General features: G+C 39.5%; 1 protein-coding gene across 7 annotated transcripts in view; it reads left to right on the top strand.

Moving 5' to 3' along the window:
- Window positions 1-20,777, top strand: part of BCLAF3 (BCLAF1 and THRAP3 family member 3) — a 58,521-nt gene extending 37,744 nt beyond the window's left edge. For 3 of the 7 annotated variants that reach the window (XM_070943931.1, XM_070943928.1, XM_070943933.1), the window contains exons 10-12: window positions 8,732-8,824; window positions 11,014-11,159; window positions 20,392-20,777. In XM_070943931.1, coding sequence (XP_070800032.1) covers window positions 8,732-8,824; window positions 11,014-11,159; window positions 20,392-20,419 — 267 coding nt within the window. In that variant the 3' untranslated portion in view covers window positions 20,420-20,777. Of the gene's footprint in view, window positions 1-8,731; window positions 8,825-11,013; window positions 11,164-18,915; window positions 19,261-20,391 lie in introns of all 7 variants that reach the window. The other 4 variants (XR_011600406.1, XR_011600407.1, XM_070943929.1 and 1 more) reach the window with 4 other exon arrangements.
- The last annotated feature ends 5,898 nt before the right edge of the window (window positions 20,778-26,675 follow it).

Genomic DNA, 26,675 nt, shown 5'->3' with positions numbered 1-26,675 from the left:
ATTAACTAATGGAACAGCTTGCCTTCAGAAGTTGTGGGAGTTTCATTACTTGAGGCTTTCAAGAAAAGATTGGACTGCCACTTGTCAGAAATGGTGTAGGGCCTCCTGCTTGAGCGGAGGGGTTGGACTAGATGACCTACAAGGTCCCTTCCAATTCTGTTAATCTGTTAAATTACATGCACATTATATCATAAGCCGAGAAAGAGTATTGAGTGTTTTTTCTTTTTTTTTTCTAGAATAATGTGTGAACAGCTGAAAAATAGGTAAAAAAATATGTACTTGACAAGATTTTATACAGAAAATAAGATTTAGGTTCATTGCATATCTTCTGCAAAAAAACAAAATAAAAAAACACTTCAAATTGTGTGTCACTTTTTGAAATAATTCACACCCTAAGTAGAGTTGTTAGAGTAAATTGGGTTAGACTATAGATTTTATTTTTAATTTCAAACTGAATTTAGTAAGGCAGAAATGCATAATATCATTTGTAGCTGAAGAATCTGTAGACATATACTGTGTGCACAATTATTAGGCAGGTTGTATTTTGGAGGATTAATTTTATTATTGAATAACTATAGTGCGCTTGGTAAATCCAAAATATTAATAAACCTCAAACCTGAATAGTTTAAGAAAATAAAAGTGAGTTTTTGGCTTTCTTGGGAGAATATGTGTGCACAATTATTGGGCAATTATTAGTGTGCAGAATTATGCAACTAAATGAAAAATGAAAATTTGCCCATCTCATTTATTTGCATCTGTTAAAGTGAATAATACACAAATATTCAAAATATAAGAATAAACATTTCTGACATTTTAAAAAAAATTCAGTGACCAATATAGCCACTCTTCTTTTCAATAACAGTCATAAGCCTACCAGACTATGGAGTCTGTCAGTTTATTGATCTGTTGACAATCAACAGATCGTCTATTCAGAGAGGTGCATTCTTTTCCTTCACCATGAATCTCCCGTTTAAAAAGGGCCCACAAGTTCTCAATAGAATTTAAGTCAGGTGAGGAAGGGGGCCATGTCATTATCCTTTCATCTTTAATTTTATTGGCTAACCATGCAGTGGAGTACTTTAATGCATATGATGGGGCATTGTCCTACATAAAAATCGTGGTCTTCTTGAAAGACGCTGACTTTTTCCTGTACCACTGCTTGAACAAAGTGTCTTCTAAAAACTGGCAGTAGGTTTGGGAGTTGATTTTGAGTCCATCTTCAACCCAAAAACGTCCAATTAGCTCATATTTTAATAATACCAGCCCATACCAGTACCCCACCTCCACCTTGCTGGCATCTGAGCTGAAGTGGAGCTCGGTGCCTGTTACTGATCCAGCCATGGGTCCATCCATCTGGTCCATCAAGAGTCACGTCATCTCATCAGTCCATAAAACCTTTGAAAAATCTCTCTTCAGATATTTCTTGGCCCAGTCTTCCTGTTATGTGTAGTGGTTGGGTTTCAGCCTTCCTTACCTGGGCCATATCTCTGAGCAGTGAACATTTTGTATTTCTGGGCACTCCAGGTAGGTTGCAGTTCTGGAATATGCCAGCGCTGGAAGATAATGGATTCCTGGTAGCTTCACATTTGATTTGTCTCAAATCTTTGGCAGTTAATGTGCGTCTTTTTTTCTCAACACCTATCTTGCGACCTTGTTGAAATTCTACTCCTGGATGCTCTGTGTTTTATCCAGGACAGTGGCTTTGACACTCATTAGGCCACGTGTGCCCTCTTTCAGCTGGCGTACAGTCTCTAGGTGTTGGACTTGGAATGGAAATGCCATAAATTGTGAAGATCTTCCAACTCTTCACATCAGCAGCTTCCATGTCCTTCTTTAACCAGCTCACTATACCGGCAGGGTATATGATGATTGGCAGGGTATAAATGTTAATAGCATTGAGCTGACTCTTCAGGACCTGTATTGTCCTTCGGTAGTATTTGGATGTTGCTGTTTTACTTGCCTCCTCATGGCTCCCATGTGACTGAGAAACTGTGATGAAATGTACACCTGGAGAATTAATTAATCAGAATTTTGGCAACACACAGCTTTCTGTGAGATAAGCCCAAATTAAGAGATTGCACAGATAGATGGAGGAGGGGGGAGAGGGGTTCAGGGTAGCCATATCCTAGAACCATGATGGCGAATCTATGGCATGCAGACCCCTCTCTGTGGGCACACACGCCGTCACCACCTGCTGTCTTTCGGTTTTCGTCTCATGCATGCGCGCCGGCCAGCTGATCTTTGCATGAAGACCAGCTGGCCGGCATGCATGCACATGCTTGAACCCGGAAGAGAGCAACTGACCAGTGCGCATGCGTGCCAGACCAGCTGGCCGTCACACATGTGCATGATGGAACCCAGAAGTGTAGCTGGCCGCCGCATGCATGCATACCAGCTAGCTGCTCTCTTCCGGGTTCCAGCGCTCCGGTGTGTGTGTGTGCATGTGCTCCAGTTCCAGCACTTGGTGCCAAAAAGGGGTTTTTTTTCCAAAAAGTTTTTTATTTTTCTCATAAGCATATTTGAGTGTACAATCTTTTATCCATCATTTTCCATTCATCTTATCTTTTAACTTTCATTTTTAGTTGTTTGGGGCTGCTCTTTTACCATTTACCCTCCTTTATTTTACCACAACCTTTTCTCTTCTCCTCCCCTTCTCTTCCTCCATCTCTTCCTACTTTCTTCGTTCTTTGTCTCCTTCTCTTTCCTACTTCCCCTTCCCTTTCCCCACTCCTCTCTTCTTCCTCCCTTTCTAACCCTCTCTCCTACTCCTCTTTACCCTTCCTTTTCTTCCTCTCCTTTTCCCTCTCTTCTATCTTCCTCTCCTTTCCTCTCTTCTTCCTTCCTCTACTCCTTTCCCTTTCTCTTGTTGTTTCCCTTTTCAATTCAATCTAGAATGGTATTCGAACAGCCCCGATTATCTATTTGCATCCATCTTCATTTCAGTTTCTTATTTGTTTAGTAATTACATCTGTTTCATCATTTGTGTACACTTTTATAATAATCTCACTTTTTTTCCTCCCCCCCCCCCTTCCCCCTTTTCCCTTTTCCTAGTCTGGGTTTCTATTTTTCGAATTATTTTTTTCTCTTTTTCATCTTTTTTATCTCCATATCTTTATTCATATTTCTTTTCTAACCAATCATAAATTTTTCCCCATGTCTTGAAATACATTGACTCCTCTTTATCTTTTATTCTCAGTGTTAGTTTGTTCATTTCTGCACATTCTAAAATTTTCTTTATAATTTCTCCTTCCAACGGGATTTTATCTGCTTTCCAATTCTGTGCAAATACAATTCTGGCCACTGTTATTATATAAATAATCAAATATGTATCTTCTTTACCATATTTCTCTGGTAATATCCCCAATAGAAATATCTCTGGTCTTAACTCTATATGTTGCTGCAGCATTCCCTCTAACCATGTCTGTATTTTAACCCAATAGTACTTTGCTTCTTTGCACGACCACCACATATGATAATATGATCCCGGCAAATGGTGACATTTCCAACATTTGTTTGATTTATCTTTAAACATCTTAGCTAATCTTTTTGGTGGCATATGCCATCTATAAAACAGCTTATACAGGTTTTCTTTATAAACTGTTGCCATTGTTAATTTATAATTTCTTCCCCATAGCTGTTGCCATTTCTCCGGTGCCAAAAAGATTAACCACCACTGCCCTAGAATCTCTCAGTGATATATATGGTATATGCAGCATTTGATGACCCCTTGTATGAGCTGTCTTGAGTTGAATCCCAATGTTGTTTTCTATAGTTAAATTGAGTTCTTGAGGAAAGTCCTTAGTATCCTGTTGCCTTTGCATAGTGCCAGGCATTTACAGATTTGTATGTGTGTGGGCAATGAGTTGCAAGTTTTCCAGTAGTCAATTCAGGTTGTATCAGATTGGACTGATTGGTCTTGACCAGGAATGTCCAACCCATTACCACTGGTTGCATGTGGCCCTGGACACAAGATCATAAACTTTCAGCATATGATTTTATATTATAAAACTGTATTACATATTTTATATGTGGCCCAAGACAATTCCTTTTCACTGAATGGCGCCCAGACAAGCCAAAAGATTGGACACCCATGGTCTAGACCTTGACTCTTGGACAACTGCTCTATCTTGAGCAATTGGTGTTTTGAGCTTCTGGTGTTGTTTCCAATGCCTTTCTGAGCTGTGCTGATATATTGACTCATTTGGTCCTGTAGCTCAATGACTATAATGCCTGATAGGACTTTCCATGTTGTAGGGAGGCAGGTTATTGGCTGATAGTGGCTGGTGCTGTTCTCTTATGGGGGTCTTTCATGATCAGCACTATCCTTCCCTCAGTCACTCTGGCTGGGAGCCTGCTGCTAGCAGCTGGTTCATCCGTGCTGCTAAACATTCATCCACTGCTGTTAGTTTCTTAACCATTAGGTCTGGATTATGTCTGGGCTGGGTGTGTTACGTATTGTAATTAATTACTGAAACCAAGAGCTGAAGTCTTCACTCAGGTCCGCTGTTTAAGTGGGAGAATTGCTTTAAATTGATTGGTTGCCTGGCTGACAGCTCCTTATAAAAGGAGCGTGGTCAGCCAGAAATTTTGCTGGTTGTTTTACTATACTGAATAAAGAGCTTAACTGAAGATCACTCTGCGTCTCTTCCATTCAAACCCAAAATCTAACACTGGCGACGAAGGTGGGATTGAATGGGAATTAAGACCAAAAAGAGCTGATCACCGTCCCTTCAAAGAGCTGAATGTCGGAGATGATCTATAGTTCGCTGCAGCACCATTTATTGACCATCAACAGATTGGCTTCAGATTGCCTGGCTTGCATCGGTCTTCTAAAAATGGCTGCACTAACGCTGTTCTTCCCATTCAGCCCAGCCTTGGAGACATGGGACTTGTATATAGTGCGATTCGAGTGCTTCCTTGAAACCAACGATTTCACCGGCATTTCTGACAATCGGAAGAGGGCATTGTTCCTTAGCTACTGTGGCCCGGACATTTTTGAGATAGCCAGAGCTCTCCTTGTTCCAGCGGAGCAACGGAGGAAATATAAAAATCAAATAGTCCGCCATCCTCACGAAAAACAGTTACCATTCACCATGATGATCTAGATCAGGAAGAGCCAACTGATGATGATGACGTCTACCGTTTAAAATCATCAAGGAGACAAGGCACAGCCAATGAAAGGAGAGATATCCTTCATGGGTTGTGGCGGCAACCACCCAAGAGCACCATGCAAGCTCAAAAATGCTATTTGTCAATGGTGCGACAGAAAAGGACATTTAGCTAAAGTCTGTCTTGCCTGCCAACCTGCCAGCCTACCCTACAACCGAAGGGCACAACAGAAACCACAGAAACAGGGGGAAGAATGTTACGCTATCTTCAAAGGCACCTGTTGGGCAGAACCTTTCATCGGACAGGCCAACCTCATATATTTAAAAAAAATTAATGTAACCGTCCTAATCGAGGGTGCCTCTTGTCGGATGGAAGTAGATACCGGGTTCTCCATGACCATCATCTCATGGAGCACAATTAAGAAGTTAGTTCCGAGACTCTCCAAAAGCCAACTGAGACATCAACGCCTTCATCTCTGAGACTATCAAGGCAACAGCATTCCGGTCATCAGAAGCGGAACCTTTCAAGTCTCATTTTAAAACTTTGTAGGCCACCTGTGACTGATTGGAGAAGACGGCGCCCTACCAAGCCTGTTGGGGCTGAACTGGTTTTCCTCTTTGGGCCTGGGAGTTATTGGCATCAACTCTATCAGTAGCTCCAATGTTGAGACCCTGATTCAGGAATTCGCTGATGTTTTCAATGGAGACCTGGGCAAATATACCGGAACACCCATATCTTTCAACCTGGACCCTCAGGTCACACCTATACGCATGAAGCCATGCAGGGGCCCATTTGCTCTACATTCCAAGGTAGACGTACAATTAGATAAGCTGATTGCCCAAGGAGTCTTGGAACCCGTCAACTATGCCAAGTGGGAGACACTCATAGTGATGCCTATCAAGCCAGACGGCTCAGTCACAGGTGAAATTCAGCTGGTTCTCACTGGTTCGCCCGAACCGTTAGTAAATTGCTTAGGCAGTTCGGAGAACAGTTTTCTCTCTCCCTCCCTCCCTCCCTCCCTTCAGTTAATAGCTCACTTAACAGTTGCAGCTGGAATGCAGCCGATACATGCTGAATCAAGTCAATAAACAGCAGAAACTGACAGGGTTAGGGCAGGGAAACCCATCAATTATCCATCTAGAGATGGGATTAACTTCTTCCCTTCAGGAAGAAAGACAAGTTTACAAACTTTTTCACTATAAAGAGTATTAAGTAACACTTCTGTGATCAGTTGATACTCCCTGGAGTTTCCCAAGACCTTTTATAGCTGCTACAATGTTGGCTACTTCTTGTTTCTTCCTGGGGGAAAAGATACAGGAGGGAACAATGATGCAACTTGATCATACAGGCCATGAATTTAATGCATGTGTGGTCCAGCCAGCTATATTGCTTCTGCTGTGAAGCACCCAATTTAGAACACACAGAACATAGAATATAGAGTTGGAAGGGTTAATGGCATTTGGCAGCATGCCCAGGCTTTCAATTAGCCTGAGCAGCTGCTCTTAGTTTCCCTCTCAGTTGCTGCTTTTGCTTTGGGATTGACTTTTTTTAAAAATGGGAATGGCTAGAATAGAATAGAATAAAACTTTATTACAGTCATTGACCAGCAATAGACATCTCTATTATGAAAATACATGATCTCAAACCTAGTTTACATGTGTGTAGAGCTAATAAGGATGTGAGTAAATGTATTATTATAGATATCTCAAAAAAATTGGCACCAGTTGACATAATTTGGTAACCAATTTTTTCCTCGTGGACATAAATGGGAATGGCTATTTTAAGTTTCCTGCATTGTTTCTGGCACTGTCGTCCTGGAGTGTACTTCCCTCACTCTTTTTGAAAGCCTCTAGTGATGGAGCACCCACAACTTCTGAAGGCAAGCTATTCCATTGGTTGATTGCTCTCACCCTTAGGAAATTTCTCCTTAGTCCTAGGTTGCTTCTCTCTTTGGTTAGTTTCCATCCATTGTTTCTTGTGCCTTTTGGTGCTTTGAAAAAGAGATTGATTCCCTCATTTTTGTAGGAGCCCTCAAATTTCCTGACAGAACAATTAATCAGTGGAACAATTTGCCTCCAGAATGCTCCAACACTGGAAATTTTTAAGAAGAGATTGGATAATCATTTGTCTGAAGTGGTTTGGGTTTCCTGCCTAAGCAGGGGGTTGGACTAGAAGACTTCCAAGGTCGTTTCCAACTTTATTATTCTATTCTATTCTAAATATTGGAACAGTGCTACTTTATTGTGAGTTGGACTAAGGAGAAATTTCCTAAGGGTGAGACCAATCAAGTTGGTTATGCCCACCCAGTCACATGACCCATTTCCCACAGAAAACACCGGGAGCCACAAAACCTGGGCAGTTGTGGCTGGGGGGAGCCATGTGACTAAGTGGGAGTGACATTGAGTTGGTCACGTCCCTCCACCCAGTCACATGACCACCAAGCCACGCCCACAGAACCGGTAGGGAAAAATTTTGAATTTCACCCCTGGGCTCAGTCTGTATTTGGGTGGACTATAAATATTCCTAAGTTTTACACCTTTCTATAATTCCACTAACTGACTAACCTCTCTACAAGTTGTCTTGATATTAACCTCTAACCTCATTTTCGGCCGGTGGGGGTGAGGATATACTGCTGTTCTTCTGATTGTGTAGCCAAACGTCTCTGAGATTGCAGCTGCTGTAATCTGCAGCAGTTCATTGGTTTGAGTTATGGCAGTAGTAGGGATTTTGTGAGGACTCTTTTGGAATCTTCTAGCATACTATCTGATGATAACTTCTCCCCTGATAATTCACCTCGAGGGTTGATTGTAGCTAGTTTATCAATGATCTTATACCTCATATCACCTACCGTGCTCTGTAATGGAGGCGGTGGCAGTGACATTCCAGTTTCAGGTGTGGCTGCACATCCAGTTGTTCTTCTGGGTCTTTTTGGGTCTGGAATGTAATGTGTAGTTCATCTAATGTATAGTTGATTTATCTTGATTTATCTCAAGTTGTGAGAGCAGTTTCCTCTTTGCTGTGTTGAAATGTTGAGTAACTAGCTGTTTCTCAGAGTGGATGCAGATTTTCTGTCATCAAATATCCCCTCTCATTAGGTCTACTGTTGTAGTAGCATTCCATCAATTCCAGATTCTCTTGTGTAAGTCTATCAATTGTTTCTTCCAGTAGCCCATTTATCGTCAGATTGTTCTGGTTCCCCAAGATCTGACAGAGACCTTGTTAACTTCAGGGCCTCATCTGAGCTGGCATGACTCTCCTAGTTCATGTCACTCACATTTGAGGTATAGACAATGAGTGTTAGGGGGTCTTTGCCTAAGGACCCCTATTGGTAAAGTAGGTAACAGTTGAGATTTGAACCTTGGTCTCCCACATCAAAGGCTACAAATAGTGTAGCCACTACACTATTCAGCCACGTCTATCTCTCCCTCCCTCCCTCCCTCCCTCCTTCTCTCTCTCTCTGTATGTTAAACTATTGAAGATGAGGAAATGCACCCTGACTTTTTTTCCTTTTATTGCTTTTGTTAAGGAGGAAAAATAAGCATTCTTTATGTCGGATTTGTAGAGTTTATAATTTGAAAAACGTAAATATTCAATCAATCATTGCAATTTTCTTTTAATATAGAGCCATTATACTGAAAATTCACATGCTGATATTGCAACCAATCGATTTAAAAGACAAATTGAAAATCCTGAAACAGTTCAAAGACCCATCAAGGTATAATTTTAATTTTACGGAATTCTACTGGATCAGTAGAAGTACCTTTCTCTTTACAATATAGTTACCGTTGAATATTACCACACAGACAATAGAAGGTCATTACAACTAGAATAACTGAATGAACTATATTTTCTTAAAAAATTAGTTTACTCCAGTAAAAAAAGTGCTATGATCCTAGGAAAATATTCCTGTTATAGAAGTACTTTGTTTAAAAAATAAATATGTCCTGTATCTCCCACGATCTGGTATGAGTTGTAATGCGTGAATCTGGTGAGTTTCTATTCACAATAGGAAAGTAGATATCTAATTAAATTTGAAACAACTTTTTAAAATTCAAAACTGAAACATTGACAGAATCATTAAGTGACATAAAAATGTCCTTAATAACAGACTCCAAATCAGAATTAAGCATCCTCGTAGCTCCCTCTAGTGATGAAAGACATCTATTTGTTTGTTTGTTTGTTTATTCCTCTTCCTAGCCAATCAGATTCCATAAAAATCAGCAAATTTCAACCACCCACAAGAAAACAATACAGGGCTACACATTATTTTAGAAGTAGTAGATTAATACCACAACTTTTATCTTTATATTTCATGAGAAAAAGTACTCCATGCTTCCTTATTTTGGCTGCCTCTAGCAATCCTCTTCCTTGTCATTTAGTAATAAAGAATTACTAAACATTCAGAGCTTCAAAAAGGGGTGATAAGCTGTAACTAAAGAGAACCTTTTTTAACTTGGATAATAGTCTCATAAATCGTTTAACAAATGAAGAGCACAGTTTATTGTCCATTTCAAAAGAGCCTTGGTACTACAGTGGTTTAAAGCACCCTGTTATTAACACAGCTGCCTGCAATTTACTGCTGGTTCGAATCTCTCCAAGGCTCAAGGTTGACTCAGCCTTCCATCCTTTCTAAGGTAGGTTAAATGAGGACCCAGTTTGTGGGGGCAATAAGCTGACTTTGTATAAATATACAAAAGTATGAAGGCTATTGCTTATTGCTTAACGCACTGTAAGCCGCCCTGAGTCTCCGGAGAAGGGCGGCATATAAATCAAATTAAAAAAAAAAAAAAAGTAAATTCCAAAACAGCTGTTTTATCCAACAATGATGTGATTTCGACCCCGCTTCCCAGCTTCTGCTTACCAATTATTCTGGAAGCCGGTCTTCTAAAACTGCTTGCTGGCTGTTGTTATTATTGGAGGATCTTGAGGGATGATTCTGGGACTTTCCTTAACCTCGGAGAGTCAAGTAGACAAAAGGAAGCCTGTTTCTTCTATTGTTGAGTTGGAAAAACGAAAGTCCAGAGAGAGGAAGTGGTTACAAGGAGACCTTTGTATGTGCACTAGTGTCTATGAAACATTGTCTCTAAATATATGTGTGACCTAGCAATATTTTCTCAATTTTTAATGATATTTAATAACGTGTTCTGATGTGTTGTAAATTTTATTTTTAGGTTGTATTTAATGTTCGCCAATAATATCTAAACCGTTTAAATTTGGGAATATAAAGTTGGATTGATGGAGCTAAAGGGGCAGTAGATAAACCAAGAAGAAGCAAAAATTTAAAAAGTTAGCACATGATAATATTTGGAAAACATTAGGATGTTGAGAAGAGACCAACCTAGTTCAGCTAAATCATCTATAATTATCATAATTATACTAGATTTCCTAAATAATCAGTAATAAGACCAGTTATTCCTACATATTCTTGAAAATTAATGGCAGTATTATACTTCTGAACATTATTTTGTGTATCATGATTTCAAATTATAAGACACAAAGTTTCATAAAAAGTTAGCACATGATAATTGTTAATGGGGTAGTGAGGCTGTAGGCACTCAGTCAAAACCCCATTTTTTATGTGTGTTGTGCCACACATAAAAGGGAACATTATCTCCCCTGCTGATGTTTTCTTGAATAATGTTTCTGGATGATATTCTAGCTAATGGGGTTTGGGGATAATTTTTTAAAAACATTTTTTTCCTTTTACTAGAATATGGGCAGAAGCCTAACATTTTTCTTTAAAACCATAGTGTGTGTGTGTGTGTGTGTGTGTGAGTGAGCACGCATGCATGCACACATACATGCATACGCAAATACAAATTATACTTACAATACTTGATTCGTCTATTAAGCATTACTCAGGTAAGATTCTAAAAACTATTAAATGATTTTTTTTCTCAACAGTACAGTTTTATTGATGGGCGCCCTCACTTCAGATCAAATTTAGTACAAAAGGGCTTGTATATACAGGCTAAATACCAGCGGTTACGTTATGCTGGTGCAAGAGGAGTTACCACTTATAAAATCAGAGAAGAACTTTTGCGGAAACAGTAGGTAAATGAATTATTTTGGGTGAAAATTTGAATGGTTGTCAAGAAAAATATTATTATGGTTAATGACAAGAATTCCACAAACGGACAACAAAATGAAGTCTAAATACAAATGACTGTATAGATGACAATTATACTATCACTGCAATCAAATCATGGCAAATTCTACAAAAATTATAATAAAACAGTTGTCATTATCCTGATAAATGTCAAAGATAGAAATTGAAAGGCTTTTTTTATTGTAACAATTACTTATACATTTTTAATGCAAGTATGATTTATAAATTCTGTGTTTCCCTGAAAATAATACCTACCCAGAAAATAAATCCTACCCTGATTTTTAAGGGTGTGCCTAATATAATCCCTACCCCAAAAATAAGCTCTACTGAAGTGGGTGGACGTGGTCAATACAGGAGGCAGCCCAATCACATGTCCCCTCACAAACAAGGGGAGCGATCCCTGAGGTGGTGCTGAGCATGACGACTCCTTCCCTTCCCCAGTCACCTCATGGAGGCTTTGCCCCTTAATCACAGCCCTGCAGATCGGCTGAGTCAGTGAGGGCCTGGAGCTGCCTCTCATTCTGTCTCTCCAGGCTCCTGTAGATGTTTCCGGCACACTCTAGCCAGCGCTGGCATTGCCTGTGGCACCAGGCAACCTTGTAGCTGAGGGCCCCTTTCTCCCGCAGCTCACCTTGTGGCTCTGGAACAGGCGGCAACCACGGTTTGCACTGTGCCAGGCCTGGAGTTTGGGTCTTGCTCAGGCTGCTGCTACCGTTTGAGGCAGAAGGCCATGCAGTGCATCAGAATCGTCTCTCCCCTGTGCCTCTGCCCGGCTGCTGGGCCTGCTGCACCTGCTGCTGCTGGCTTTGCAGGGTCTCTTTGCTCTCCTGACTGCACTGCTCTTGGCCGGCCTGCTGGGCTGCTCCTGCCTGGTGTGGGGCAACTCGGATCAGATCTACAACCTCTGGGGTGCCTCCCCTGCCGCCGGCCTGCCCGGGCCGCTTCACCAGTGGTCGTTGGAGCGATGGAGGGAGGGGGAGATCTCTCCTTCTTCCTTTGTGCCCTAAAACCCCATCTTCCCTGGCTGCCGAGCCAGCCCTGCCAGGACGAGGGTTAATCAGTGGAAGCTGCAGAGACCTCCAGCCTTGCAATCCTGCATAGGGAAGGTGGAGGTTTGCTCTTGAACTGCCGCAGAGCATTGCATTGGGAGGCCACTGCAGGTAACATTGAGTTGCATGTCTTGCTCCAGCCAGAAGGATGCAGGCCAGGGGCTCGGCCAGGGAAGACGGGGTTTTGTGGCACAAAGGAGGAAGAGGCAATCTCTCCCTCTCTCCTCCCTCCTTCTGCAGGGCCACCATGTAGCTCAAGCAGGGCAGGAGAGGGGTACAGCCTGAAGGCAACAGCGGGTGAGGCATTGTTGCTCCATCAGCAACCATTGGCAAAGGGGCCCTGGCAGGCCAACGGCGGGGAAGGCACTCTGGAGGTTGTAGATCTGGGCTGAATTGCCCCATGCCATGCAGGAGCAGCCCAGCAGGCCGAGAGCAGCGGGGCCGCGAGATCAGCAGCAGGAGGTGCAATAGGCCCAGCAGCCCGGGAGAGGCATGGGGGGAACTGATCCTGACGCACCACATGGCCTTCTTCCTTGTAGCAACAGCCTGAGCAAGACTCGAACTCCAGAGTCCCAGGAGCAGCAGGCAGAGGCCGGGGTGTGCTGAGTGCTTGAACCATTGCAGCTGCAGGCAAGTAGACAGAGGGCGGGGATGGCGATAGCAGCACTTCCACTCCTGTAGGTGAAAAGAATATGACATCCCCGAAAATAAGCCCTAGTGCTTATTTTCAGCCCAAAAGAAAATAAGACCAGAAACATGGTACATACCATACGAGTATTCATTTATTACATTTATATTCTCTCTGTCAGAGTAGTAGTTTGGTTTCATGATAATCTCATGAATCATGATAATCTTTTTTTTTAAACAAGTTTTATTGGGTTTTTTTCTTTTCTCCTCTCCCACCTTCACCCACATCTTTCTTTCTTTTTTTTTGAACAGAGTGTTGGTCGTTTCTTATCTTATACAGTTAGTCAAATTCAAATACATTTTACTCAATTACAATTTTTGTCAATATCGTCTTCCCCCTTTTCTTTTTTTTTTGAATATACCTCAGTATTTCTATACTTGCATATATAAACACCTTCTTCATTTATCCCTAAATTCTAACTTTGCTAGTTGTACATATTTATTCTCTTTTCTTCTTTAACCATTAATTCTTTTTCCTAATATATATTTATTTGTTCAGAGCTGCCTTTCTTCCACTTCATCTTCTTTTTTTATTGTACAGCAATCTTTCTCCTCAAACCTAGCCTCTCTCTCTTCTCCTTCCAACTTTCTTTCCCCACCTTCTCTACTTCCCCTTCCCTTCCCTTCTCCTCCTCTCTTCCCCCCTGTCTTACCTTCTCTCTTACTCTGCTTCTCCTTCCCTTCCTTCCTCCTTATTCTTCCATCCCTTTCTCTCCTTCCTGCTCCCCTCCAATTCCTTAATCTCTCTCTATTGCTGTATTCATTTTCAATTTAATGTTTTCCATTGTGGAGTCCAGGCAACCCCGATCCCTTGTCTTTTTAATTATTAACAATATATTTCATATTATTCTCTTTTTTCCTTCAAATCTTTACTCAAACGCTTTTCTAATCTCTTGTCTTTTTTACTTTTACCAATATATTTTTTCTACTTTACTTCTTGCAAGTATCACATTTAAATCATTTTTATCATTTCAATTTCCTTCAGTTTTACATTCAATTTCAATCATTAAATATATTTCTCAAAACATTTTAACAATATATTTCCACGTATTCAAATATATATTTATAAAGCGCATCTTAATTCTTTCTCATTTTACCCAATCCAATTAGTTCTTAAAATATTAATTTGTCTTCTTTTCTCTTTTTAGTTATGTTTCAAATATATAGTTTGGAATATTCCAAATATTACATTTCCCTCAACTGATTTATTCATATTGTTAAAACTTATTCTGTAAACCTCCAATATTATTGAGCATGTGACATTTATTACAATTTTCCCTTTGTTTCTACTTTTCTTTTCCTTTTTCGTATCTTTTCATTATTAATATTTTGTATCTTAAAATCGTGAAACCTTTGCCCTTTATTTCCCATTATTTTCCATCTCTTTTCCCTCTTTCTTATATTTCCACTGTAATTCCCAGTGTAATCATTTATATTTTAAATATTTTTCCTTCTCCTCCACCCTCTTTTCCTTCTTTTCCTTTTGTTTTCTCTTTTTCTTCCTTTCTTCTGTATTTTAAAGTTCTGCACTCTCCTATTCTGACCTATATTTCCCATTGTATCTCCTTTCTCTTTCCTTTTTTGTGTCTCTTCATTGTTAATCCTAGTATGCTTATTTTGTATTTTAAAATCATGAAATCTTTTATTTTGTCCTTTATTTCTTATTATTTTCCATCTCTTTTCCCTTTCTTATCTTTCCACTGTTAATCTCAGTGTAATCATTTAAGTTTTTTGTATTTTCCCTGTTCCACCCTCTTTTCCTTATTTGTTTCTTTTCTTTTTGTCCTTATTTAATATTACAATTATTTAATTTTCCATAGTCAGTCTCTTTGTCTTTGTCTTCTTCATTATCCATCTCTCTTTCTTGTTTCTCGTTAGTCATTTCCTTTTCATCTTCAGTGCATTCTAGTTCTGTCTTTGCCTCCTCAGATTTCGATTTTCCATGCAAATTTATAATCATTTCTTTTATTTCCAAACACATCGTCTTTATCAGTTCATTAAGTTCCTGTTCCATTTTATTCTTTCTGGGTTGAGTTATTCCAATTTTAAATTGCATTAAGGTCCTTTTTTTATAATCATCAAAGTCTGTCCTCTTGTAGGCAAAACGTATCCTCCTTAGTTCTTGCCAGTTATCTTTTTTTAAAAGTTAAAGGTTTTAAAAGTAAAACAATTCCATGTCATGCTCTTCCTTCTGCAGATATCTCTCTATAATCCACAGTTCCACTCGTCTAATTAACAAATCGCCATTTTATTTGTAATCCACATCCGTGTTTACCTAGTCATAAAAGAGAAAAAATCCAGTTTTCGCATCTTCTTTCAGCTTTATATATCACCAATCAGTTTATAATCCAATCCAAATTGAATCCAAGTTCCAGATTTACATTTCCATTTGTCAATCACTTTTAATTCTTTATTCGGGTTCTTCTATGGTGCTCTTGTCATTCTCACTTTCTCTTTCCATCCGCCATCTCCCCCCACCGCTATTTAGCCGCAATTTCCACGCTAGGATAATTTTAGTAATTGTTTAGTAGTTGAAAATGTTTAGAATTTTCTTTTTATTGTCTGTGGGTTAGCCGATCATTCACCCAACACCAGCACTCTGTCCAAATTTTCCCTCCTGCACATTGCTTGCTCCAGAGGCTCCAGCTTCATGGCAATTCACTCTGATCGCCGCCCCCCATCACTGGCTCGGGGAGAGTTTCTCAGGCTATCCAAGGGACTTGCCTGTCCCTCTTTAGACACCGAGCTGCCTCTCTTTCTTCGCTGTCCCTACAGGACAGCTTCGGTCCGAAGACCCCCTGGTGACGGTTCGTCTGGCTGGATTTTGCCGAGCTCGTCGGAGCCTGACATTTTTCCCAGCCAGTACCGCCGCGCCACTTCCGGATTCTCCTAAATCATGATAATCTTAAGAGCTGCGGTGGCGCAGTGGTTAGAATATAGTACTGCAGGCTACTTCTGCTGATCACTGGTTGCCAGCAGTTTGGCAGTTCTGGTCTCACTGGCTCAAGGTTGACTCAGCTTCCATCCTTTCGAAATCTGTAAAAATGGGGACAATATGCTGTAAACCGCTTTGAGAGGGCTGTAAAGTACTGTGAAGCAGTATATAAGTTTAAGTGCTGTTGCTATAATCTCGCAAGGTAAATTATGTGAGAGAGGGGGAGAAACTCCATCTTCAATCTATGGTTTATTTCATGATTCCTGATTATTTGTTTCTGAATATAGAAAGCTAAAATAATAAAAATTTGAATCAGCCAGGAAAAGTATACTTACCTCTTTTGATGAAGAGATCACAGCTATATGGTCATCTCTTGAGAATCAGTGTGAGAAACATCATTGGGGCTACCTGATGTGTTTATTTCTACTTCAAACAGCCTTGCAATCAGAAAACAATGTAGCACTTTGTTTTGTCTCCTTTGCATCTCTATTCACAGTGCTGCTTGAAATTACTTCTTATGTATTTTACTTTGTATTTGTCTGACCAAATATTTGTCTTCTTTTCCTTTTAAAGCATTACACTGCTGTTATTCCTTCCTTAGATTTTAAAGCTAAAGGCTTTAATTCTAAGGGAAGAAAATATAACTCTGGATAGCTTTCAGTAAATTATGGTTCTGCTGAGTTTTCTCCTTTTCTTCTTTTCATTTTGTTTTAGCAACAAGGAAGCAGTGAAAAAAAAGTTTATTAAAGTCAGTTCCATCAAACATTACCTTTCTAATAGCCTTCCAACAGACACTTGAATTGATAATAGTAGATCAAAAAAAATAAAATACTTACAGTAACCTGAATATTTTTCAAATTCTATATTATTCTTTTGCCGTCTTTAAAATATAAACTTAAAAGCATACTAATTGTTTTATTGATCTATAAACAAAACTGGGATTCTTTCAGTTTAAAGTGTGGACTGCAAATTAAATGTACAAATTAATAAGCAAATAAGTATATCAGTTAAAATATGGCACAGCTAGATGAGTTATTGTACTTTTCAGAGTATAAGACGCACTCCCCCCCCCCCCCCAAAAGTGGGTGAAAATTGCTGTGCATCTTATACACCAAATGTTGCCGAAGCCCCGCTCACCCACCGGGATGCACCCTATGGCCATTTTCTGCCTCAATGCATCATGTTTTAGACCCATTTCAGGCTGCGGGGATCGCCACAGCACATTGCTGCCTCCGTGCATCTCGTTTTTGGCCTCTGCACACCCCTTTTTTGGCCTCCATGCGTCACACTTCCAGCTGGTTCCAGGCGGGGAGCAGCTGCGATCCCCGCCACCTGGAACTGGCCAAAAATGCAACGCACGGAGGCCAAAAATGTGAAGCGCAGAGGTGGCGATCAGCGGTGATGTGCTGTGGCAATCCCCACAGCCTGGAACAGATCTAAAACAGAATGTGTGAAGGCCAAAAACGCCATGCGCAGAAGACAAAAACGTGATGCATGGAGGCAGTGATGGGCTCTGGCGATCCCTGCAGCCAAGAACAACTGATTGGCGGTGTTCCAGGAGGCTGATTCAACCGCCAATCAGCTGTTCGTGCTAAATCAGGCTGCGATAACCAGGCTGTTTGCTGCAAGGACGCTATCCAGATGAATGTCAATGGATGCTGGTAGACAGAGGCAGATTTTTTTTTCTTGTTTTTCTCCCCAAAAACTAATGTGCGTCTTATACTTCGGAGCGTCTTATACTCTGAAAAATACAGTATATTTTTTCTCTCTTCTCAGCCTTGGAAAGAAACAAAGAATCGTTAATTGAGATTTTTTTAAAGTTAGGCAAAGTGACAGTCCTTTCCCTCCGTTTTCCTGACTAGAAAAAAAGCCATCTTGGGTTCACACATGGTACTAAGCTTATAATGTAATTGGGTTGATTTTGGCAACAGATAATGAATGAAGTCATTAAAGCTTAGCATTACGTAGAACCCAAACCACAATAATTTATACAACAAACATGATTAAATCCTCATGTGGTAAATGCAGTTGGGAAGAATGGCTTGGGTCACATTCAATATTAAGCTTTAAATTCTATATATAAGCCAATGACTGAGTTTTATCCATTACACTACACCAGAACTACTCAACAAACAACATTATAACTTAATGTATGAACCTACCCAATGTGAATCTGCCTAAACAAAACATATTCTTTCCAATGTAATCCTACGTAACTAAGCTAGTATGAAGTACTTGAAATTGTCTTTGTTTCCAGAAAGGGTTAGTGCTGTTAGTGCAGAATTGTTTTCTAGAGGCAGAATCAGACGCAGAAAAGGTTTTTATACATAGCCTCTGTTATGAAAATTGGACACTGACCCAACTTACATGACTACCTGTGGTGATCATTGATTGCCCATCTGAGGGCAATATATTTAGTTGACAGCATTTTACAGCATAGTTATATTTGTAAAAGTAGAACTATTTAGGTTGAGTGAATGTTTCTAAATATAGGTGAAACTCGAAAAATTAGAATATCGTGCAAAAGTTCATTTATTTCAGTAATGCAACTTAAAAGGTGAAACTAATATATGAGATAGACTCATTACATGCAAAGCGAGATAGTTCAAGCCTTGATTTGTCATAATTTTGATGATTATGGCTTACAGCTCATGAAAACCCCAAATTCACAATCTCAGAAAATTAGAATATTACATGAAATCAATAAAACAATAGAACATGTACATAGAACAATATCGGACCTCTGAAAAGTATAAGCATGCATATGTACTCAGTACTTGGTTTAGACCCCTTTTGTATCAATTACTGCCTCAATGCGGCATGGCATGGATGCTATCAGCCTGTGGCACTGCTGAGGTGTTATGGAAGACCAGGATGCTTCAGTAGCGGCCTTCAGCTCTTCTGCATTGTTCGGTCTCATGTCTCTCATCTTTCTCTTGGCAATGCCCCATAGATTTTCTATGGGGTTCAGGTCAGGCGAGTTTGCTGGCCAATCAAGCACAGTAATCCCATGGTCATTGAACCAGGTTTTGGTACTTTTGGCAGTGTGGGCAGGTGCCAAGTCCTGCTGGAAAATGAAGTCAGCATCCCCATAAAGCTCGTCTGCGGAAGGAAGCATGAAGTGCTCCAAAATCTCCTGGACTTAATGAAGCTCAGTGGACCAACACCAGCAGATGACATGGCTCCCCAAATCAACACAGACTGTGGAAACTTCACACTGGACTTCAAGCATCTTGCGGTGTGTGCCTCTCCATTCTTCCTCCAGACTCTGGGTCCTTGGTTTCCAAATGAGATGCAAAAGTTGCTCTCATCAGAAAAGAGGACTTTTGGACCACTGAGCAACAGACCAGTTCTTTTTTTCTTTAGCCCAGGTAAGATGCTTCTGACGTTGTTTGTTGTTCAGGAGTGGCTTGACAAGAGGAATATGACTTTTGAAGCCCATGTCCAGGATCCGTCTGTGTGTGGTGGCTCTTGGTGCACTGATTCCCGCCTCAGTCCACTCCTTGTGAAAGTCCCCAATACTTTTGAATGGCCTTTTCCTGATAATCCTCTCCAGGCTGCGGTCATCCCTGCTGCTTGTGGACCTTTTTCTTCCACACTTTTCCCTTCCACGTAACTTTCTGTTAATGTGCTTTGATACAGCACTTTGGGAACATCCAACTTCTTTTGCAATTACCTTTTGAGGCTTTCCTTATGGAGGGTGTCAATGATGGTTTTCTGCACAACTGTCAGGTCAGCAGTCTTTCCCATGATTGTGATTCCTACTGAAACAGACTTAGAGACCATTTAAAGGCTCAGGAACCCTTTGCAGATGTTATGGCTTAATTAGCTGATTAGAGTGGGACACTTTGAGCCTAGAATATGGAACCTTTCACAATATTCTAATTTTCTGAGATTGTGAATTTGGGGTTTTCATGAGCTGTAAGTCATAATCATCAAAAGTATGACAAATCAAGGTTTGAAATATCTAGCTTTGCATGTAATGAGTCTATCTCGTATTTAATTTAATTTAATTTAATTAATTCAATTTATATGCCGCCCCTCTCCGAAGATTCCTTTTAAGTTGCATTACTGAAATAAATGAACTTTTGCACAATATTCTAATTTTTCAAGTTTCACCTGTAGGTTCTTAGTGTTTTCCTATGGTTAGCATTCACAGTGTTTTATTATCAGAACCACTTTAAGTATCAATAAAATTGCATTTTAAAATTAGTTAATTTACAGAAATAAAATATTGCTAATAGCAAACTCTAGAAACCTAGCAATTATATAGGATTTCGAAGATACTTGATGCAACAGCAGGTTGTTCCAATCCCTTTAGAGTTCTTTTGGGTGAAGTTTATGAGGATTATTAAATGTAGTAGCACTGGTAAAATTTGGAAATTCAAAATTAGCTTTAGAAAAGTTAAACAAATAAAAATATGAAGCAGCAGATTAATACTTTTTGCTAACAAATTAAAAACTTTTGTATATATTTAATTTATTTTTTATTCCTTTCACAGGAACTGGACATCTGAACTACAGTACTGAAGTAGATAACAAGATTAATTATAGAAGTAACTTTGTATTAAATAATGCTATCAAGAATTGAAATGGAAAAATAGATCTAATACTTTAACTTTTCTTTATAAAGATAATTTTATTTTTAGTAGTATAATGTTGCAGGTCTTTTCTACAGTTTTAATAATGTTTTTCAAAAATAGCTTTCAACATTGTAGGATTGTCATTTTCTTCCTCGTAAAGAGAAGTCTGAGGAAAAAATCCCACCTGAAGGAAATCTTTATTTATTATCATTTTTCCTCTAAGCATGGTTTTATTGCTAGGAATTGTTATACATAAAGTTTATATGTTTAAAGTTTATTGCTTATATAATAAACAAAACAATTATTTACAGCCTGTGATATACTAAACCATATTGTGCCTTTCCTAAGATCTTTGGGTTCATGTACTTCTGAGCTGTTATGATGATGGGACCTTTAAGCATCCTCTCACTATCTACATGTACAGGACAAGCAGATTCCATGTGGAAGAGATAGTCCCTAAGGTATCCTGGTGCCAAGTCCTATAAGGTTTTATATATCAAAACCAGCATTCCAGATTGAACTACTGTAGAAAACCCACCAATAACTACTATTGTTATAGTATAGGTATTACATTATAATGGCAATTTTCACCTGTTATCATTCTGATTGCCATATTTAATGCCATTTGTATTTTCTAGGTCATTTTCAAGGGCGATTCTATAGAATGTCTTATACAGTATAATCTAGTATAGATAGTCCTTCTTAAAAGAATTAAAAGAAGACATTGTTATGCTGTTCATCTATGAACACAGAGATTGCTTTGCAGTCCCATTCTGGAAGCACAGAGTGTAGCACAATGGGAGCACCAGAAGTCCATTGTTAAAATTGTGGGTGTTATTCTAGGATTCCACTCATAATTTTCTACCAGTTTTTGGAAGAATCTCTCCTCAAAACTGGCATAGGCTTTGCAGCACAGTATTTGCTAGTGGGTTCTGTCAGCAGCTGCAGCTTCTATTTCTCTTGGCTGGATGTCACAGTGGCATAGGGTTTCCTCCAGTGTCTTTGTAGCACTTGTGTGGATGACCTTGAAGTCTCCTTCCAGTCTCCAGTTCACCATAGAGCAACTGGTGAGGCATACAGTGGCCTTCCATTCTGATATTGTGTCCCAGATGTCTAACCATGTGGTAAAAGACGGTGAGTTATCTCCAGAGCTTCAATGAAATGGGGCCACCAACCTATGCTGGAGGAAGACTTCCCAAGTCATATCTATTTACTAATGACTATCCCTATTCTATTGATGATAATCACCTGAAATAAAGTAATCTCTCCCACACAATGGAGATAGGTAAGACACTTATACGGTATTGGAATAACCAAGGATCAGACAACTCTTCTCTCAAGTTCCTGTTTCCCATATAAGACAGTGCTTCAAGCAGTCAATGGAATCAATTCCAACACAGTGCCTCCAATTTTTGTTTGTCATAGTCAGTGGCATCAAAAACTGCTGAGAGACATGTAATAACACCAAGGAAGAAACACTGGTCTTTCAGGTATTGACAAGAGTAGAGTGACCAGTGCTCTATCTGACTTATGTCTAAACCTTAATTTAAAATGGAAAGGAGCAAAATAATCCACTTCAAAGTACTGCTGTTGCTTTCAAGGCCAGTGGCATCAAACACATATTTACTTCTTTAATATTGCTGTTCATACTCCTACATTTTTGAAGAAACAAAGAATATGAATCCAACCTGAAGCTCATTTTTCTGTGTTTATACACAGGGACTTCTATAGACATAAGCTATATGGGATAGGCACGTAAGTCGCAGATCTTCTGAGTGACATTGCTAACTTGTGGCTGAGTGGTGTAAAAATCTCTTGTTAGTGTCTGCATGAAGGAAAGATTTGGTAGCTAAACATTTCAAATAGAATATTAGAAATATATACAAGTAACAGTTAAAATAGTTTATTTGCAGAGGACAGGATTACCCTTCAATCATGTCCTGCTCCTTTGTGTTTTTCCAGATTCAATACTAAATAGTCATGAGTATTACATTCAAAATATATTAATGATTTAATATATTTACAAATTAATACGATTTTAAAAATAATTTTATTAAAACCACTTTCTATAGGGTAGGAAGTATCTGTTACAGTAAATCAGGATATACGTCATGTTAATGACAATGTTCCTAGTGATGAACCCAACCCAAGCAAGCACCTTCAAGACTCAGGTCTAAATGCAAAATGCAAAACTTTATTGAGTACATCATTTCGGCACTTTTGAAGGAAAAACCAGCTCTACCTAATTCCCATGCAAACCCACATAATTACAGTATAGATTTCTCCCCCCTATTAGTGCAGGTCACATTGTCCAATTGAATGTCATTGTATTGTTATGAGAAAAAGTCTCTCATCTTGGCAAACACCTGCCGAAGTTTCCTTGGCTCTCACGGCTCTGCCACTTAAAGTCTCGAGCCTGCATTCCATCTCGCCCTTCCCTCTCCCCCTGGTTCTTTGGAAAGTTGAGAAGTGATAATGGTTGCAATTGCAACAGCATACATGCTTCGAGTTTGACAGGTAGGTTTCTTGAGAGACTAGGCTGAAAGCAAATGCAGAAGAATACCAAGAAATAATTGTAGCAAACATTAATTATGAAAGAATTGTAGCAGGCAGTGAACATCTAATACAAGTTCTATTTATAATACTATTCAATTTTTTTTGCATCTTTTTTGAGTAGGATACTTTGTGGTAAATGTAGTGCCAGGGTAGTTTACTTTTGCATGTGAGAACTATAATAGATCAAAGGAACAGTCTAATTTCCTTTCACATCCCAGTAATTTGATCAGATATATCTAAACATAAGGGTTCACTTATATTTTCCTGTTTTTGTCCTAAACATTGGTCTTGAGGCACTTCAGTGTGAAAAACCTATATAGTGCTAGTGCTATGCACTCCTAGAATAGCTTTCAGATTTGAAGAATTCAGAGTCTATTTTCTGAAGATTGCAGATGCTTCCCTTCTGTGTTGTGGCTGTCAAAAGTAAAGCACCAGACTGTCTCAAATCCCATGTTTATTTTCTCTAATTAGTGACTGATAAAAATGAAGTTGCATGTTGTCACTTTTATATTATATAATAAATTGACCTATAAGTACTTTTTTCAGTAAGTAGGGAAGCTTAATGCTTTTGTTAAATCATGATTCTCCATTCCATCGCCATACACTAAATAAATTCCATTAATTTTTATTATTTCTATTAGATTTTTATCCCACTTTAGCTACTATCTCAAGGTGCTGAACATTTGTAATACTCCTGTTTCTTCCCTACAACAACTGTCTGAGATGGGTTGAGAGAGATTGACTGGCCCAAAGATGTATATTGTCCTTTATTGAAACTTTGATAAGAAAATGTAAAGAATCATAGAGATAACTTGTTGAAGGAATACAATACAATACAATACAATACAATACAATACAATACAATACAATACAATACAATACAATACAATACAATACAATACAATACAATTCTTTATTGGCCAAGTGTGATTGGACATACAAGGAATTTGTCTTTGGTGCATATGCTCTCAGTATACATAAAAAGAAAAGATACATTTGTTAAGAATCATAAGGTACAACACTTAATGATAATCATAGGGTACAAATAAGCAATCAAATCATACTAGGAAACAAAATAAATCATAAGGATACAGCAACAAGTTACAGTCATACAGTCATAAGTGGGAGGAGATAGGTGATAGGAACGATGAGAAGATTAATAGTAATAGTAATGCAGACTTGGATGAATTGTTAAGGGAGGAAAAAAATGATGCTTCTGTCCTGGGAAAGTGAAAAGCAGAAAAAGGAAATTCTGTCTTGATTTTATTTGGTATAACAGTGGACAGAAATAATCTGACAAGCTTTATAATTCTGTTATATTCTACAGCAATGAACTACCATCAAGTAAATTGTTATTTTTTCCTCCCCTAGCAACTGATCCATTCAAGGTTATTTCTACATTACTATATAGAATATACAGATTTCTAAAATGTAAAAAAAAAATGTAACAGGTATGCATTATAAAGTAGCAAAGCTTTTAGCAGCTTTGTAATAATTGAATTTTTTCTTTAGAATCTTCTCTTCTACAACCTCTTTTTTAATTTTCAAAACAGTCCTCAAGACCTAGGATTTTAAGTAGAAGTAAACTGATCCAAGGAATGTTTTCTTCACATGACATGGGCTACATAGAAGTAGTTTATATTGGATCTTGGTCCTAATGCAAAAAGGTGACTTGAATGAGGGTGCCCAAGATGACAGAGGCATGTAGTTGTGCCTGTCATGGTTAGAACAGACATTTTTCCTGATTCTGAGCTTTTATACTGCATTTTTAAGGGTGCATGTGAAAACTTTTAGTTTTCTCTGTACAAATGGATAGCCATTCGTTTTCATTTCTAGGCTTAATCTGTACCTGTTTTCAGTCTAGCCTCTGAAGGAGAAACTTAACATGATGTATATCATGATTTACTGTAACAGTCCTTAGTCATTATCCATTACCAGTGTTTTTGATTATTTGCAGATGACATTTCTGCCTACCTGTGATTCTCTCTGACTATAGTAACTTCATTGGTCTCCAACAAGAATTCTACTACCAGTATGGTGGTCTGATTTTTGCATGTAAAACAAAACATTCTGAACTGAAATATGGCTATTAGGATACATTACTTTTTAGTGTTTTGAACAACAGATTGAGTACACACTCAGGAATGCCCTGATATTAAACTACCAGCTCTGTGGACAGACATTGTTTATGCATGGGATCTTTGATGATTAAGGAAAGGGGAAATGGCAGCTTGGCATGTGTGTGGTTAGTGATGGGAGAATAGTGCTGACAGACAATAGCAGATAGCCAGGTGTGAATTTCTACTTATGACATTGGGCCTTTAGCAATCAGGAGTTCTGCTACTGAAGCAGCCTCTGTGACTGCTCTGCCTGAGGATATCACCAGGCTGGTGGTAAAGTTCTTTGAAGGCAGTACACAAGTATTGCAGGCTCAACTGCGGCGTCCCAATATAGCCAGCTGGTGCCATTGCTGGCTATTGGGGGCGAGTTATTGGCCCCCACGGACAGGGCTCGCAACTTGGGCGTCCTCCTGGATGCACGGCTGTCTTTAGAAGAGCATATGATGGCCGTGGCCAGGGGGGCTTTTTATCAGGTCCGCCTGATTCGCCAGTTGCATCCCTTTCTGGATCGGGACTCCTTACGCACAGTCACTCAGGCACTCGTCACTTCCTGCCTGGACTACTGCAATGCTCTCTACATGGGGCTCCCCTTGAGGAGCACCCGGAGGCTCCAACTGGTGCAGAATGCGGCCGCACGGGGGATTATGAGAGCTCTCCTGCGTGAGCTGCATTGGTTTCCAGTGGTTTTCCGGGTGCACTTCAAGGTGTTGGTTACCACCTTTAAAGCGCTCCATGGCATAGGACCTGGGTATTTGCGGGACCGCCTTCTGCCGGCGATAGCTTCCCACCGACCAGTATGCTCCCATAGAGAGGGACTCCTCAGGGTGCCGTCAGCCAGGCAATGTCGGCTGGCGACCCCCAGGGGGAGGGCCTTCTCTGTGGCAGCTCCTGCCCTCTGGAACGATTTGCCCCCAGAGATACGAAGGATATTGGATCTCCGGGTCTTTCGCCGTGCCCTGAAAACTTTTCTATCAAGCAGGGCTGGCATCAACCCCCCTCCCCCCTTTTTAGTCTTTTTTTAGTTTTTTAGTTTTTAAATTGTCATTGGGTTTTAATTGAATTGTTTTAAATTGGGCCAGTTATGTAATTCTTTTAATAATTTTAAATTTTGTATTGGCATGTGTTTTAGTTCTGGCTGTGCACCGCCCTGAGTCCACTAGGAGAAGGGCGGTATACAAATTGAATAAAATAATAATAAATAAATAATAATAATAATTGACACTTACTGGGTTTTGTCTTGGCATGAGCTGGAGTTGAGGGATGCTGCTTTCTGTCTCGTCATGGAAAAATTATTACCTTGCGAACCTGGAGTTTATTTTAGCAACCTGCCCCCACTTGCAGGGAAATGGGGTCTCTTCTGTTGGTCTGCCAGAGGACTCCAAGGGACTTTTATTAGGTTTCAGAAGGGCTTTCCTAAGGATTTGATACAGTTTGACCGAGGTTTCAGTTGCCACTAGGAATAAAGCTACAGTAACAGTTCAAATTGTGCCTGTGCAGACTTTGTGCACAGATCCTGGTATCCCCCTG

Source organism: Pituophis catenifer, unplaced genomic scaffold (genome assembly GCF_029215685.1).
Source record: "Pituophis catenifer annectens isolate HBS135680 unplaced genomic scaffold, rPitCat1.0.hap2 SCAF_4, whole genome shotgun sequence".
Lineage (NCBI taxonomy): Eukaryota > Metazoa > Chordata > Lepidosauria > Squamata > Colubridae > Pituophis > Pituophis catenifer.
The sequence above is the reverse complement of the archived record's forward strand: the minus strand, read 5'-3'. Positions and strand labels throughout refer to the sequence as shown.